General features: G+C 45.8%; 1 protein-coding gene across 1 annotated transcript in view; it reads left to right on the plus strand.

Moving 5' to 3' along the window:
• Window positions 1-3,516: 3,516 nt before the first annotated feature.
• Window positions 3,517-17,746, plus strand: part of LOC129813404 (uncharacterized) — a 97,852-nt gene continuing 83,622 nt past the window's right edge. Inside the window, 1 exon segment of the mRNA XM_055865740.1 lies at window positions 3,517-4,714. Coding sequence (XP_055721715.1) covers window positions 3,517-4,714 — 1,198 coding nt within the window.

Below are 17,746 nucleotides of genomic sequence, written 5' to 3' on the forward strand. Positions count from 1 at the left end.
CATAAAAAAGTGAAATGTGAAATTTATACGTTTCTTCAGACTGTATACGGTATGCACTTTATTTTATACCATGCCTTCTGTAATAAGTTGTATGAGTGATGAGATGTTTTTATGTTCATTCTAACAAGAGTAACTAATGCAAACATGTCATTTTTAGATCATTAAAATAAAATAGGCAAAACATGCAGTATGATGTAGGCATTTTGTCCATTCCTCGAAGGAAAAATATCAGGGACTAACATGGACTTAAAATAAAAGACAGATGATGCACTTCTGATGCTTATTTTAGTGTTAGATCACAATGTGTCCAGGTTGATGACATGACTTCTGACAAGCTTTCTGGAAATACTGGAGTACCACAGCGTTCCATTCTTGGGTATTTCTCAAATTGCAGGAAGTGTTTTATGTTGTCCAACCTTACCTGTTTCAGCTCAAATTTGTCTTATTGTGGCAATCGGTAGTTGAAACAATAACAAGGCGTCAATCCCCTTCCCTGTTTTGGTAAAAAGCAAGGTGATGGGGCAGGACAATTGGAACCACTCTCAAATTCATAGTCAGCGGTATGGATGCAAGGACAGACCATCCATGATATCAAACGTTTTAACCATGTTTTGAGGCTATATAGAGTTTGTTTACATTTACTTTGCTAATATTTGTGGTTTTGAGGGGTATGACAGTTGAACTAAGCTCATGAGGCATTTATAAATTATATTCTTCAAGAATCAATGGGCACATATCATTAATTTATAAGTCCAAAAATGGATGTAGCAACTGCTTATTGCACCTTTTAAATGCAAACAAAGCTAAACTATTGGTATTCTCAAGAACAAGAAAGTAACGTTCTACACTGCCTCAGACGTTCACTTTGCAAAACAGGTCCATTTCTTTTTCTGGAGAATACCATTAGTTGTTCTTCCCTGCTCACACTAGATACCATGCTGCTTTAAGATTTGTAACCAACACCAGATATCTCACCACTCTACCTAATATCAGTTAGCAGGACGGTCATCCTTAACTGTAAGGCGATAGACACATTGATACATGTTTGTCTATAAGACCATTTTAGGGCAGCTGCCAATATACTGTATTTAAGCACTTTACTCACCCTACAGAGTCATGGGGAGATTCTCAAGAGCATACTCCTCGTGTCCTCTCTCCTCTCTCCTTGCCTCCTTCTCAAACCCCATTGGAAAAGCCAGAGGTCCCGCCCCTCTGACCTTCTCCACCAATGGGTTTTGAGAAGGAGGTGAGGAGAGAAGATGCAAGGAGTATGCAATTTGAGATTCTCCCATGGTCGTCACCGTCTGAGATCACACAACTGTATTTTATATAATGGTTCCAACTCAATAACTGAGTGACTTTAGCTTTGATGCCCCATCATCTTGAAACACTTTGGAAACGTACTTAAAACTCGATCATTTTATTCTGATTGATGGATTTAAATTCCAGATTGGAGGGTTGTTGACCACAGAATGCACATGTTTTTAAACCTGCTCTTTTAAACTGTCTTATACACTTGACACTGTTTTAACTTCCATACATTATTGTTTTATATTGTGTTGTGTCTCATGTGTATCTGTATGTATGTATGCTAGCTTATTGGCCAGGGCTCACTTGAAAAAGACATGTAAATCTGAATGTAACTTCTCTGGTTAAATAAATGTCAAATAAAATCAAAGAATGAATTCCATATTAGCAGACATGCATAAAGATGACAGCCTCTATGCATTTACCACAAATGCCTAGTTAGCTAAATTTTCCATATCTACCTTGCTCTCCGTTACTCTGTTTTGTATCTGCATTAGCTCCTAGAGTATAGATGATCTCTATTATAGCTCCTATAGTATGGATGATCTCTATTCTAGCTCCTAGAGTATGGATGATCTCTATTCTAGCTCCTAGAGTATGGATGATCTCTATTCTAGCTCCTAGAGTATGGATGATCTCTATTCTAACTCCTAGAGTATGGATGATCTCTATTCTAGCTCCTAGAGTATGGATGATCTCTATTCTAGCTCCTAGAGTATGGATGATCTCTATTCTAACTCCTAGAGTATGGATGATCTCTATTCTAGCTCCTAGAGTATGGATGATCTCTATTCTAGCTCCTAGAGTATGGATGGTCTCTATTCTAGCTCCTAGAGTATGGATGGTCTCTATTCTAGCTCCTAGAGTATGGATGATCTCTATTCTAGCTCCTAGAGTATGGATGATCTCTATTCTAGCTCCTAGAGCATGGATGATCTCTATTCTAGCTCCTAGAGTATGGATGATCTCTATTCTAGCTCCTAGAGTATGGATGATCTCTATTCTAGCTCCTAGAGTATGGATGATCTCTATTCTAGCTCCCAGAGTATGGATGCTCTCTATTCTAGCTCCTAGAGTATGGATGCTCTCTATTCTAGCTCCTAGAGTATGGATGATCTCTATTCTAGCTCCTAGAGTATGGATGATCTCTATTCTAGCTCCTAGATTATGGATGATCTCTATTCTAGCTCCTAGAGTATGGATGATCTCTATTCTATCTCCTAGAGTATGGATGATCTCTATTCTAGCTCCTAGAGTATGGATGCTCTCTATTCTAGCTCCTAGAGTATGGATGATCTCTATTCTAGCTCCTAGAGTATGGATGATCTCTAAACATGTTGTGCTCCATTGTAAAAAAAAACGGTGTTTAGAGTGTTAAAACAACGACATCATATCTGTATTCTGACATCTTCATGCATGTTAGCCATTTTGAAGCCTACACTATTAATAACACTTTATTTTCCTTTAACTGTGTATTGGATATGTCAAGGGAATCTTTGGAAGACACTATGTTTTGTAATGTAACTAAATTGTAGCTACATTTTCAGGGGCAATGCTATGTAGGTGATCTAGAGAATTTAAAAAACAATACCACTGACAGCCAATGTAAGGAGGACAACATGTGACTAATTTGAGATCTGTTCTTAGTGTTGGTTGATCATCCACTCATTGTATTTTTTGTGAGAGTAAACCACTAACAACATTTTTTTAACCTTATTTTGAGAAACTCTAAAAACTATATTATGTTTTCTCTGCCAGACTTTAGAAGACTGATACAGCCCGTCAATCTTTAGGTGGTGGGATTCCCCTCCTGGTGGAGTTAAAGTGATGGAGAGGCCTGATGATGAGGGGTCACCAGGTGAGGTTACAGAGGTTGAGAGGCCTGATGATGAGGGGTCACCAGGTGAGGTTACAGAGGTTGAGAGGCCTGATGATGAGGGGTCACCTGGTGGGGTTATAGAGGCTTGATGATGAGGGGTCACTTGGTGGGGTTATAGAGGCCTGATGATGAGGGGTCACTTGGTGGGGTTATAGAGGTGGAGAGGCCTGATGATGAGGAGTCACCTGGTGGGGTTATAGAGGTGGAGAGGCCTGATGATGAGGAGTCACCTGGTGGGGTTATAGAGGTGGAGAGGCCTGATGATGAGGGGTCACCTGGTGTGGTTATAGAGGCCTGATGATGAGGAGTCACCAGGTGGGGTTATAGAGATGGAGAGGCCTGATGATGAGGGGTCACCTGGTGGGGTTATAGAGGTGGAGAGGCCTGATGATGAGGAGTCACCAGGTGGGGTTATAGAGGTGGAGAGGCCTGATGATGAGGGGTCACCTGGTGGGGTTATAGAGATGGAGAGGCCTGATGATGAGGGGTCACCTGGTGGGGTTATAGAGGTGGAGAGGCCTGATGATGAGGAGTCACCTGGTGGGGTTATAGAGGTGGAGAGGCCTGATGATGAGGGGTCACATGGTGGGGTTATAGAGGTGGAGAGGCCTGATGATGAGGAGTCACCTGATGGAGTTGTAGAGGTGGAGAGACCTGGTGATGAGGCGTCACCTGGTGGGGTTAAAGAGGTGGAGAGGCCTGATGATGAGGGGTCACCTGGTGGGGTTATAGAGGTGGAGAGGCCTGATGATGAGGAGTCACCTGATGGAGTTGTAGAGGTGGAGAGACCTGGTGATGAGGCGTCACCTGGTGGGGTTATAGAGGTGGAGAGGCCTGATGATGAGGAGTCACCTAGTGGGGTTATAGAAATGGAGAGGCCTGATGATGAGGGGTCACCAGGTGGAGTTATAGAGGTGGAGAGGCCTGATGATGAGGGGTCACCTGGTGGGGTTATAGAGATGGAGAGGCCTGATGATGAGGAGTCACCTGGTGGGGGTATAGAGGTGGAGAGGCCTGATGAGGGGTCACCTGGTGGGGTTATAGAGATGGAGAGGCCTGATGATGAGGGGTCACCTGGTGGGGTTATAGAGGTGGAGAGGCCTGATGATGAGGGGTCACCAGGTGGGGTTATAGAGATGGAGAGGCCTGATGATGAGGAGTCACCTGGTGGGGTTATAGAGGTGGAGAGGCCTGATGATGAGGGGTCACCAGGTGGGGTTATAGAGATGGAGAGGCCTGATGATGAGGAGTCACCTGGTGGGGTTATAGAGGTGGAGAGGCCTGATGATGAGGAGTCACCAGGTGGGGTTATAGAGGTGGAGAGGCCTGATGATGAGGGGTCACCTGGTGGGGTTATAGAGGTGGAGAGGCCTGATGATGAGGAGTCACCTGATGGAGTTGTAGAGGTGGAGAGACCTGGTGATGAGGCGTCACCATGTGGGGTTATAGAGGTGGAGAGGCCTGATGATGAGGAGTCACCAGGTGGGGTTATAGAGATGGAGAGGCCTGATGATGAGGGGTCACCTGGTGGGGTTATAGTCATGGAGGCCTTTAAAAAAAATCCATGTGTAACTCTGTGTTGTTGTATGTGTCGAACTGCTTTGCTTTATCTTGGTCAGGTCGCAGTTGCAAATGAGAACTTGTTCTCAACTAGCCTACCTGGTTAAATAAAGGTGGAAAGAAAAATACACAACAATTAAACAGTTCATAAGAAGTCTGCAAAATAACCACTTCCTGTATGTATGTTGAAGTACAATACTATATCTCACCCTCCATTCTAGACCCAGCAGAGGAGGTGTTAGGTGAACACCTTGACAAGAAGGAGGCAGCAGAGATGGTAAGACAAACTTACATCATTTACATCCTCCGTGGTCATGCTGATCATTTTCCTGTAATGAGATATGATTTAAGGGGAATTCCACCACTCTTTAACCTCATATTATCTCTAGCACCATTCCAGTGTCTTCATATGTGGGAACATCGTGTTTCTAGTTCTGTGTTTAAAAGATAAGAAAGTTCCACATGAGTTTCAAGTACTATACGAACTTCCCCTTGTTCTGTCACCAACTTGCACGCATTGCCTTCATGCAGCACTGTTTTAAAACACAGAAAGGAGTATATTGAACAGTATAAAACAATCAGAATGGAGAAAGACGCATTGAAATCAAGTTTCAAGTTTTAATGTCACATGCACAAGTGTACAGTGAAATGCCTTTCTTGCAAACTCAAAACCCAACAATGCAGTAATCAATAACAATGTATTACAAAAATAAAACACAAGAAATAAGAGTAAGAAATATGAAATATACAATAAAGTAAGTAAGCATACTATATACAGGAAATATTTAAAAAGTCAGTTCCAATACCATATTTATATGTGCAGGGATACTGGAGTGATGGAGGTAGATGTGTACAGGGGTAAGGTGACAGGGATACTGGAGTGATGGAGGTAGATATGTATAGGGGTAAGGTGACAGGGATACTGGAGTGATGGAGGTAGATATGTATAGTGATGGAGGTAGATATGTATAGGGGTAAGGTGACAGGGACACTGGAGTGATGGAGGTAGATATGTATAGGGGTAAGGTGACAGGGATACTGGAGTGATGGAGGTAGATATGTATAGGGGTAAGGTGACAGGGATACTGGAGTGATGGAGGTAGATATGTATAGTGATGGAGGTAGATATGTATAGGGGTAAGGTGACAGGGACACTGGAGTGATGGAGGTAGATATGTATAGGGGTAAGGTGACAGGGATACTGGAGTGATGGAGGTAGATATGTATAGGGGTAATGTGACAGGGATAGTGGAGTGATGGAGGTAGATGTGTATAGGGGTAAGGTGACAGGGATACTGGAGTGATGGAGGTAGATATGTATAGGGGTAAGGTGACAGGGATACTGGAGTGATGGAGGTAGATATGTATAGGGGTAAGGTGACAGGGATACTGGAGTGATGGAGGTAGATATGTATGGTGATGGAGGTAGATATGTATAGTGATGGAGGTAGATATGTATAGGGGTAAGGTGACAGGGATACTGGAGTGATGGAGGTAGATATGTATAGGGGTAAGGTGACAGGGATAGTGGAGTGATGGAGGTAGATATGTATGGTGATGGAGGTAGATATGTATAGTGATGGAGGTAGATATGTATAGGGGTAAGGTGACAGGCATACTGGAGTGATGGAGGTAGATATGTATAGGGGTAAGGTGACAGGGATAGTGGAGTGATGGAGGTAGATGTGTATAGGGGTAAGGAGACAGGGATACTGGAGTGATGGAGGTAGATATGTATAGGGGTAAGGTGACAGGGATAGTGGAGTGATGGAGGTAGATGTGTATAGGGGTAAGGTGACAGGGATAGTGGAGTGATGGAGGTAGATGTGTACAGGGGTAAGGTGACAGGGATACTGGAGTGATGGAGGTAGATATGTATAGGGGTAAGGTGACAGGGATACTGGAGTGATGGAGGTAGATATGTATAGTGATGGAGGTAGATATGTATAGGGGTAAGGTGACAGGGAGACTGGAGTGATGGAGGTAGATATGTATAGGGGTAAGGTGACAGGGATACTGGAGTGATGGAGGTAGATATGTATAGGGGTAATGTGACAGGGATAGTGGAGTGATGGAGGTAGATGTGTATAGGGGTAAGGTGACAGGGATACTGGAGTGATGGAGGTAGATATGTATAGGGGTAAGGTGACAGGGATACTGGAGTGATGGAGGTAGATATGTATAGGGGTAAGGTGACAGGGATACTGGAGTGATGGAGGTAGATATGTATGGTGATGGAGGTAGATATGTATAGTGATGGAGGTAGATATGTATAGGGGTAAGGTGACAGGGATACTGGAGTGATGGAGGTAGATATGTATAGGGGTAAGGTGACAGGGATAGTGGAGTGATGGAGGTAGATATGTATGGTGATGGAGGTAGATATGTATAGTGATGGAGGTAGATATGTATAGGGGTAAGGTGACAGGCATACTGGAGTGATGGAGGTAGATATGTATAGGGGTAAGGTGACAGGGATAGTGGAGTGATGGAGGTAGATGTGTATAGGGGTAAGGAGACAGGGATACTGGAGTGATGGAGGTAGATATGTATAGGGGTAAGGTGACAGGGATAGTGGAGTGATGGAGGTAGATGTGTATAGGGGTAAGGTGACAGGGATACTGGAGTGATGGAGGTAGATGTGTATAGGGGTAAGGTGACAGGGATAGTGGAGTGATGGAGGTAGATATGTATAGGGGTTAGGTGACAGGGATACTGGAATGATAGATGTGTATGTATAGGGGTAAGGTGACAGGGATACTGGAGTGATGGAGGTAGATATGTATAGGGGTAAGGTGACAGGGATAGTGGAGTGATGGAGGTAGATGTGTATAGGGGTAAGGAGACAGGGATACTGGAGTGATGGAGGTAGATGTGTATAGGGGTAAGGAGACAGGGATACTGGAGTGATGGAGGTAGATGTGTATAGGGGTAAGGAGACAGGGATACTGGAGTGATGGAGGTAGATGTGTATAGGGGTAAGGTGACAGGGATATTGGGGTGATGGAGGAATATGTGTATAGGGGTAAGGTGACAGGGATACTGGAGTGATGGAGGTAGATGTGTATAGGGGTAAGGTGACAGGGATACTGGAGTGATGGAGGTAGATATGTATAGGGGTAAGGTGACAGGGATACTGGAGTGATGGAGGTAGATATGTATAGGGGTAAGGATACAGGGATACTGGAGTGATGGAGGTAGATATGTATAGGGGTAAGGTGACAGGGATACTGGAGTGATGGAGGTAGATATGTATAGGGGTAAGGTGACAGGGATACTGGAGTGATGGAGGTAGATATGTATAGGGGTAAGGTGACAGGGATACTGGAGTGATGGAGGTAGATATGTATAGGGGTAAGGTGACAGGGATACTGGAGTGATGGAGGTAGATGTGTATAGGGGTAAGGTGACAGGGATACTGGAGTGATGGAGGTAGATATGTATAGTGATGGAGGTAGATATGTATAAGGGTAAGGTGACAGGGATACTGGAGTGATGGAGGTAGATATGTATAGGGGTAAGGTGACAGGGATACTGGAGTGATGGAGGTAGATATGTATAGGGGTAAGGAGACAGGGATAGTGGAGTGATGGATGTAGATATGTATAGGGGTAAGGTGACAGGGATACTGGAGTGATGGAGGTAGATATGTATAGGGGTAAGGTGACAGGGATACTGGAGTGATGGAGGTAGATATGTATAGGGGTAAGGTGACAGGGATACTGGAGTGATGGAGGTAGATATGTATAGGGGTAAGGTGACAGGGATACTGGAGTGATGGAGGTAGATATGTATAGGGGTAAGGTGACAGGGATAGTGGAGTGATGGAGGTAGATATGTATAGGGGTAAGGTGACAGGGATACTGGAGTGATGGAGGTAGATATGTATAGGGGTAAGGTGACAGGGATACTGGAGTGATGGAGGTAGATATGTATAGGGGTAAGGTGACAGGGATAGTGGAGTGATGGAGGTAGATGTGTATAGGGGTAAGGAGACAGGGATACTGGAGTGATGGAGGTAGATGTGTATAGGGGTAAGGAGACAGGGATACTGGAGTGATGGAGGTAGATGTGTATAGGGGTAAGGAGACAGGGATACTGGAGTGATGGAGGTAGATGTGTATAGGGGTAAGGTGACAGGGATATTGGGGTGATGGAGGAATATGTGTATAGGGGTAAGGTGACAGGGATACTGGAGTGATGGAGGTAGATGTGTATAGGGGTAAGGAGACAGGGATACTGGAGTGATGGAGGTAGATATGTATAGGGGTAAGGTGACAGGGATACTGGAGTGATGGAGGTAGATATGTATAGGGGTAAGGTGACAGGGATACTGGAGTGATGGAGGTAGATATGTATAGGGGTAAGGATACAGGGATACTGGAGTGATGGAGGTAGATATGTATAGGGGTAAGGTGACAGGGATACTGGAGTGATGGAGGTAGATATGTATAGGGGTAAGGTGACAGGGATACTGGAGTGATGGAGGTAGATATGTATAGGGGTAAGGTGACAGGGATACTGGAGTGATGGAGGTAGATATGTATAGGGGTAAGGTGACAGGGATACTGGAGTGATGGAGGTAGATGTGTATAGGGGTAAGGTGACAGGGATACTGGAGTGATGGAGGTAGATATGTATAGTGATGGAGGTAGATATGTATAGGGGTAAGGTGACAGGGATACTGGAGTGATGGAGGTAGATATGTATAGGGGTAAGGTGACAGGGATACTGGAGTGATGGAGGTAGATATGTATAGGGGTAAGGTGACAGGGCTACTGGAGTAATGGAGGTAGATATGTATAGGGGTAAGGAGACAGGGATAGTGGAGTGATGGATGTAGATATGTATAGGGGTAAGGATACAGGGATACTGGAGTGATGGAGGTAGATATGTATAGGGGTAAGGTGACAGGGATACTGGAGTGATGGAGGTAGATATGTATAGGGGTAAGGTGACAGGGATACTGGAGTGATGGAGGTAGATATGTATAGGGGTAAGGTGACAGGGATACTGGAGTGATGGAGGTAGATGTGTATAGGGGTAAGGTGACAGGGACACTGGAGTGATGGAGGTAGATGTGTATAGGGGTAAGGTGACATGGATACTGGAGTGATGGATGTAGATGTGTATAGGGGTAAGGTGACAGGGATACTGGAGTGATGGAGGTAGATATGTATAGGGGTAAGGTGACAGGGATACTGGAGTGATGGAGGTAGATGTGTATAGGGGTAAGGTGACAGGGATACTGGAGTGATGGAGGTAGATGTGTATAGGGGTAAGGTGACAGGGATACTGGAGTGATGGAGGTAGATATGTATAGTGATGGAGGTAGATATGTCTAGGGGTAAGGAGACAGGGATACTGGAGTGATGGAGGTAGATGTGTATAGGGGTAAGGAGACAGGGATACTGGAGGGATGGAGGTAGATATGTATAGGGGTAAGGTGACAGGGATACTGGAGTGATGGAGGTAGATATGTATAGGGGTAAGGGGACAGGGATACTGGAGTGATGGAGATAGATGTGTATAGGGGTAAGGAGACAGGGATACTGGAGGGATGGAGGTAGATATGTATAGGGGTAAGGTGACAGGGATAGTGGAGTGATGGAGGTAGATGTGTATAGGGGTAAGGAGACAGGGATACTGGAGTGTTGGAGGTAGATGTGTATAGGGGTAAGGTGACATGGATACTGGAGTGATGGAGGTAGATGTGTATAGGGGTAAGGTGACAGGGATACTGGAGTGATGGAGGTAGATATGTATAGGGGTAAGGTGACAGGGATACTGGAGTGATGAGGGTAGATATGTATAGGGGTAAGGAGACAGGAATACTGGAGTGATGGAGGTAGATATGTATAGGGGTAAGGAGACAGGGATAGTGGAGTGATGGAGGTAGATATGTATAGGGGTAAGGTGACAGGGATACTGGAGTGATGGAGGTAGATGTGTATAGGGGTAAGGTGACAGGGATACTGGAGTGATGGAGGTAGATATGTATAGGGGTAAGGGGACAGGGATACTGGAGTGATGGAGGTAGATGTGTATAGGGGTAAGGTGACAGGGATACTGGAGTGATGGAGGTAGATATGTATAGGGGTAAGGTGACAGGGATACTGGAGTGATGGACGTAGATATGTATAGGGGTAAGGTGACAGGGATACTGGAGTGATGGAGGTAGATGTGTATAGGGGTAAGGTGACAGGGATACTGGAGTGATGGAGGTAGATGTGTATAGGGGTAAGGTGACAGGGATACTGGAGTGATGGAGGTAGATATGTATAGGGGTAAGGTGACAGGGATACTGGAGTGATGGAGGTAGATATGTATAGGGGTAAGGTGACAGGGATACTGGAGTGATGGAGGTAGATGTGTATAGGGGTAAGGTGACAGGGATACTGGAGTGATGGAGATAGATATGTATAGTGATGGAGGTAGATATGTATAAGGGTAAGGTGACAGGGATACTGGAGTGATGGAGGTAGATATGTATAGGGGTAAGGTGACAGGGATACTGGAGTGATGGAGGTAGATATGTATAGGGGTAAGGTGACAGGGATACTGGAGTAATGGAGGTAGATATGTATAGGGGTAAGGTGACAGGGATAGTGGAGTGATGGAGGTAGATGTGTATAGGGGTAAGGTGACAGGGATACTGGAGTGATGGAGGTAGATGTGTATAGGGGTAAGGTGAGAGGGATACTGGAGTGATGGAGGTAGATATGTATAGGGATAAGGAGACAGGGATACTGGAGTGATGGAGGTAGATGTGTATAGGGGTAAGGAGACAGGGTTACTGGAGTGATGGAGGTAGATATGTATAGGGGTAAGGTGACAGGGATACTGGAGTGATGGAGGTAGATGTGTATAGGGGTAAGGTGACAGGGATACTGGAGTGATGGAGGTAGATATGTATAGGGGTAAGGGGACAGGGATACTGGAGTGATGGAGGTAGATATGTATAGGGGTAAGGTGACAGGGACACTGGAGTGATGGAGGTAGATATGTATAGGGGTAAGGTGACAGGGATACTGGAGTGATGGAGGTAGATATGTATAGGGGTAAGGTGACAGGGATACTGGAGTGATGGAGGTAGATATGTATAGGGGTAAGGTGACAGGGATACTGGAGTGATGGAGGTAGATATGTATAGGGGTAAGGGGACAGGGATACTGGAGTGATGGAGGTAGATATGTATAGGGGTAAGGTGACAGGGATACTGGAGTGATGGAGGTAGATATGTATAGGGGTAAGGTGACAGGGATACTGGAGTGATGGAGGTAGATGTGTATAGGGGTAAGGTGACAGGGACACTGGAGTGATGGAGGTAGATGTGTATAGGGGTAAGGTGACAGGGATACTGGAGTGATGGAGGTAGATGTGTATAGGGGTAAGGCGACAGGGACACTGGAGTGATGGAGGTAGATGTGTATAGGGGTAAGGTGACATGGATACTGGAGTGATGGATGTAGATGTGTATAGGGGTAAGGTGACAGGGATACTGGAGTGATGGAGGTAGATATGTATAGGGGTAAGGTGACAGGGATACTGGAGTGATGGAGGTAGATGTGTATAGGGGTAAGGTGACAGGGATACTGCAGTGATGGAGGTAGATGTGTATAGGGGTAAGGTGACAGGGATACTGGAGTGATGGAGGTAGATATGTATAGTGATGGAGGTAGATATGTCTAGGGGTAAGGAGACAGGGATACTGGAGTGATGGAGGTAGATGTGTATAGGGGTAAGGAGACAGGGATACTGGAGGGATGGAGGTAGATATGTATAGGGGTAAGGTGACAGGGATACTGGAGTGATGGAGGTAGATATGTATAGTGATGGAGGTAGATATGTCTAGGGGTAAGGAGACAGGGATACTGGAGTGATGGAGGTAGATGTGTATAGGGGTAAGGAGACAGGGATACTGGAGGGATGGAGGTAGATATGTATAGGGGTAAGGTGACAGGGATACTGGAGTGATGGAGGTAGATATGTCTAGGGGTAAGGAGACAGGGATACTGGAGTGATGGAGGTAGATATGTATAGGGGTAAGGGGACAGGGATACTGGAGTGATGGAGGTAGATGTGTATAGGGGTAAGGTGACAGGGATACTGGAGTGATGGAGGTAGATATGTATAGGGGTAAGGGGACAGGGATACTGGAGTGATGGAGATAGATGTGTATAGGGGTAAGGAGACAGGGATACTGGAGGGATGGAGGTAGATATGTATAGGGGTAAGGTGACAGGGATACTGGAGTGATGGAGGTAGATATGTATAGGGGTAAGGGGACAGGGATACTGGAGTGATGGAGGTAGATGTGTATAGGGGTAAGGTGACAGGGATACTGGAGTGATGGAGGTAGATATGTATAGGGGTAAGGTGACAGGGATACTGGAGTGATGGACGTAGATATGTATAGGGGTAAGGTGACAGGGATACTGGAGTGATGGAGGTAGATGTGTATAGGGGTAAGGTGACAGGGATACTGGAGTGATGGAGGTAGATGTGTATAGGGGTAAGGTGACAGGGATACTGGAGTGATGGAGGTAGATATGTATAGGGGTAAGGTGACAGGGATACTGGAGTGATGGAGGTAGATATGTATAGGGGTAAGGTGACAGGGATACTGGAGTGATGGAGGTAGATGTGTATAGGGGTAAGGTGACAGGGATACTGGAGTGATGGAGATAGATATGTATAGTGATGGAGGTAGATATGTATAAGGGTAAGGTGACAGGGATACTGGAGTGATGGAGGTAGATATGTATAGGGGTAAGGTGACAGGGATACTGGAGTGATGGAGGTAGATATGTATAGGGGTAAGGTGACAGGGATACTGGAGTAATGGAGGTAGATATGTATAGGGGTAAGGTGACAGGGATAGTGGAGTGATGGAGGTAGATGTGTATAGGGGTAAGGTGACAGGGATACTGGAGTGATGGAGGTAGATGTGTATAGGGGTAAGGTGAGAGGGATACTGGAGTGATGGAGGTAGATATGTATAGGGATAAGGAGACAGGGATACTGGAGTGATGGAGGTAGATGTGTATAGGGGTAAGGAGACAGGGTTACTGGAGTGATGGAGGTAGATATGTATAGGGGTAAGGTGACAGGGATACTGGAGTGATGGAGGTAGATGTGTATAGGGGTAAGGTGACAGGGATACTGGAGTGATGGAGGTAGATATGTATAGGGGTAAGGGGACAGGGATACTGGAGTGATGGAGGTAGATATGTATAGGGGTAAGGTGACAGGGACACTGGAGTGATGGAGGTAGATATGTATAGGGGTAAGGTGACAGGGATACTGGAGTGATGGAGGTAGATATGTATAGGGGTAAGGTGACAGGGATACTGGAGTGATGGAGGTAGATATGTATAGGGGTAAGGTGACAGGGATACTGGAGTGATGGAGGTAGATATGTATAGGGGTAAGGGGACAGGGATACTGGAGTGATGGAGGTAGATATGTATAGGGGTAAGGTGACAGGGATACTGGAGTGATGGAGGTAGATATGTATAGGGGTAAGGTGACAGGGATACTGGAGTGATGGAGGTAGATGTGTATAGGGGTAAGGTGACAGGGACACTGGAGTGATGGAGGTAGATGTGTATAGGGGTAAGGTGACAGGGATACTGGAGTGATGGAGGTAGATGTGTATAGGGGTAAGGCGACAGGGACACTGGAGTGATGGAGGTAGATGTGTATAGGGGTAAGGTGACATGGATACTGGAGTGATGGATGTAGATGTGTATAGGGGTAAGGTGACAGGGATACTGGAGTGATGGAGGTAGATATGTATAGGGGTAAGGTGACAGGGATACTGGAGTGATGGAGGTAGATGTGTATAGGGGTAAGGTGACAGGGATACTGGAGTGATGGAGGTAGATGTGTATAGGGGTAAGGTGACAGGGATACTGGAGTGATGGAGGTAGATATGTATAGTGATGGAGGTAGATATGTCTAGGGGTAAGGAGACAGGGATACTGGAGTGATGGAGGTAGATGTGTATAGGGGTAAGGAGACAGGGATACTGGAGGGATGGAGGTAGATATGTATAGGGGTAAGGTGACAGGGATACTGGAGTGATGGAGGTAGATATGTATAGTGATGGAGGTAGATATGTCTAGGGGTAAGGAGACAGGGATACTGGAGTGATGGAGGTAGATGTGTATAGGGGTAAGGAGACAGGGATACTGGAGGGATGGAGGTAGATATGTATAGGGGTAAGGTGACAGGGATACTGGAGTGATGGAGGTAGATATGTCTAGGGGTAAGGAGACAGGGATACTGGAGTGATGGAGGTAGATATGTATAGGGGTAAGGGGACAGGGATACTGGAGTGATGGAGGTAGATGTGTATAGGGGTAAGGTGACAGGGATACTGGAGTGATGGAGGTAGATATGTATAGGGGTAAGGGGACAGGGATACTGGAGTGATGGTGATAGATGTGTATAGGGGTAAGGAGACAGGGATACTGGAGGGATGGAGGTAGATATGTATAGGGGTAAGGAGACAGGGATACTGGAGTGATGGAGGTAGATGTGTATAGGGGTAAGGTGACAGGGATAGTGGAGTGATGGAAGTAGATGTGTATAGGGGTAAGGAGACAGGGATACTGGAGTGTTGGAGGTAGATGTGTATAGGGGTAAGGTGACATGGATACTGGAGTGATGGAGGTAGATGTGTATAGGGGTAAGGTGACAGGGATACTGGAGTGATGGAGGTAGATATGTATAGGGGTAAGGAGACAGGAATACTGGAGTGATGGAGGTAGATATGTATAGGGGTAAGGAGACAGGGATAGTGGAGTGATGGAGGTAGATATGTATAGGGGTAAGGTGACAGGGATACTGGAGTGATGGAGGTAGATGTGTATAGGGGTAAGGTGACAGGGATACTGGAGTGATGGAGGTAGATATGTATAGGGGTAAGGTGACAGGGATACTGGAGTGATGGAGGTAGATATGTATAGGGGTAAGGTGACAGGGATACTGGAGTGATGGAGGTAGATGTGTATAGGGGTAAGGTGACAGGGACACTGGAGTGATGGAGGTAGATGTGTATAGGGGTAAGGTGACATGGATACTGGAGTGATTGATGTAGATGTGTATAGGGGTAAGGTGACAGGGATACTGGAGTGATGGAGGTAGATATGTATAGGGGTAAGGTGACAGGGATACTGGAGTGATGGAGGTAGATGTGTATAGGGGTAAGGTGACAGGGATACTGGAGTGATGGAGGAAGATGTGTATAGGGGTAAGGTGACAGGGATACTGGAGTGATGGAGGTAGATATGTATAGTGATGGAGGTAGATATGTCTAGGGGTAAGGAGACAGGGATACTGGAGTGATGGAGGTAGATGTGTATAGGGGTAAGGAGACAGGGATACTGGAGGGATGGAGGTAGATATGTATAGGGGTAAGGGGACAGGGATACTGGAGTGATGGAGGTAGATATGTATAGTGATGGAGGTAGATATGTCTAGGGGTAAGGAGACAGGGATACTGGAGTGATGGAGGTAGATATGTATAGGGGTAAGGGGACAGGGATACTGGAGTGATGGAGGTAGATGTGTATAGGGGTAAGGTGACAGGGATACTGGAGTGATGGAGGTAGATATGTATAGTGATGGAGGTAGATATGTCTAGGGGTAAGGAGACAGGGATACTGGAGTGATGGAGGTAGATGTGTATAGGGGTAAGGAGACAGGGATACTGGAGGGATGGAGGTAGATATGTATAGGGGTAAGGGGACAGGGATACTGGAGTGATGGAGGTAGATGTGTATAGGGGTAAGGTGACAGGGATACTGGAGTGATGGAGGTAGATATGTAGAGGGGTAAGGTGACAGGGATACTGGAGTGATGGAGGTAGATATGTATAGTGGTATGTAGACAGGGATACTGGAGTGATGGAGGTAGATATGTATAGGGGTAAGGGGACAGGGATACTGGAGTGATGGAGATAGATGTGTATAGGGGTAAGGAGACAGGGATACTGGAGGGATGGAGGTAGATATGTATAGGGGTAAGGTGACAGGGATAGTGGAGTGATGGAGGTAGATGTGTATAGGGGTAAGGAGACAGGGATACTGGAGTGTTGGAGGTAGATGTGTATAGGGGTAAGGTGACATGGATACTGGAGTGATGGAGGTAGATGTGTATAGGGGTAAGGTGACAGGGATACTGGAGTGATGGAGGTAGATATGTATAGGGGTAAGGTGACAGGGATACTGGAGTGATGGAGGTAGATATGTATAGGGACAAGGAGACAGGAATACTGGAGTGATGGAGGTAGATATGTATAGGGGTAAGGAGACAGGGATAGTGGAGTGATGGAGGTAGATATGTATAGGGGTAAGGTGACAGGGATACTGGAGTGATGGAGGTAGATGTGTATAGGGGTAAGGTGACAGGGATACTGGAGTGATGGAGGTAGATATGTATAGGGGTAAGGGGACAGGGATACTGGAGTGATGGAGGTAGATGTGTATAGGGGTAAGATGACAGGGATACTGGAGTGATGGAGGTAGATATGTATAGGGGTAAGGTGACTGGGATACTGGAGTGATGGACGTAGATATGTATAGGGGTAAGGTGACAGGGATACTGGAGTGATGGAGGTAGATGTGTATAGGGGTAAGGTGACAGGGATACTGGAGTGATGGAGGTAGATGTGTATAGGGGTAAGGTGACAGGGATACTGGAGTGATGGAGGTAGATATGTATAGGGGTAAGGTGACAGGGATACTGGAGTGATGGAGGTAGATATGTATAGGGGTAAGGTGACAGGGATACTGGAGTGATGGAGGTAGATGTGTATAGGGGTAAGGTGACAGGGATACTGGAGTGATGGAGATAGATATGTATAGTGATGGAGGTAGATATGTATAAGGGTAAGGTGACAGGGATACTGGAGTGATGGAGGTAGATATGTATAGGGGTAAGGTGACAGGGATACTGGAGTGATGGAGGTAGATATGTATAGGGGTAAGG

Source organism: Salvelinus fontinalis, chromosome 16 (genome assembly GCF_029448725.1).
Source record: "Salvelinus fontinalis isolate EN_2023a chromosome 16, ASM2944872v1, whole genome shotgun sequence".
Lineage (NCBI taxonomy): Eukaryota > Metazoa > Chordata > Actinopteri > Salmoniformes > Salmonidae > Salvelinus > Salvelinus fontinalis.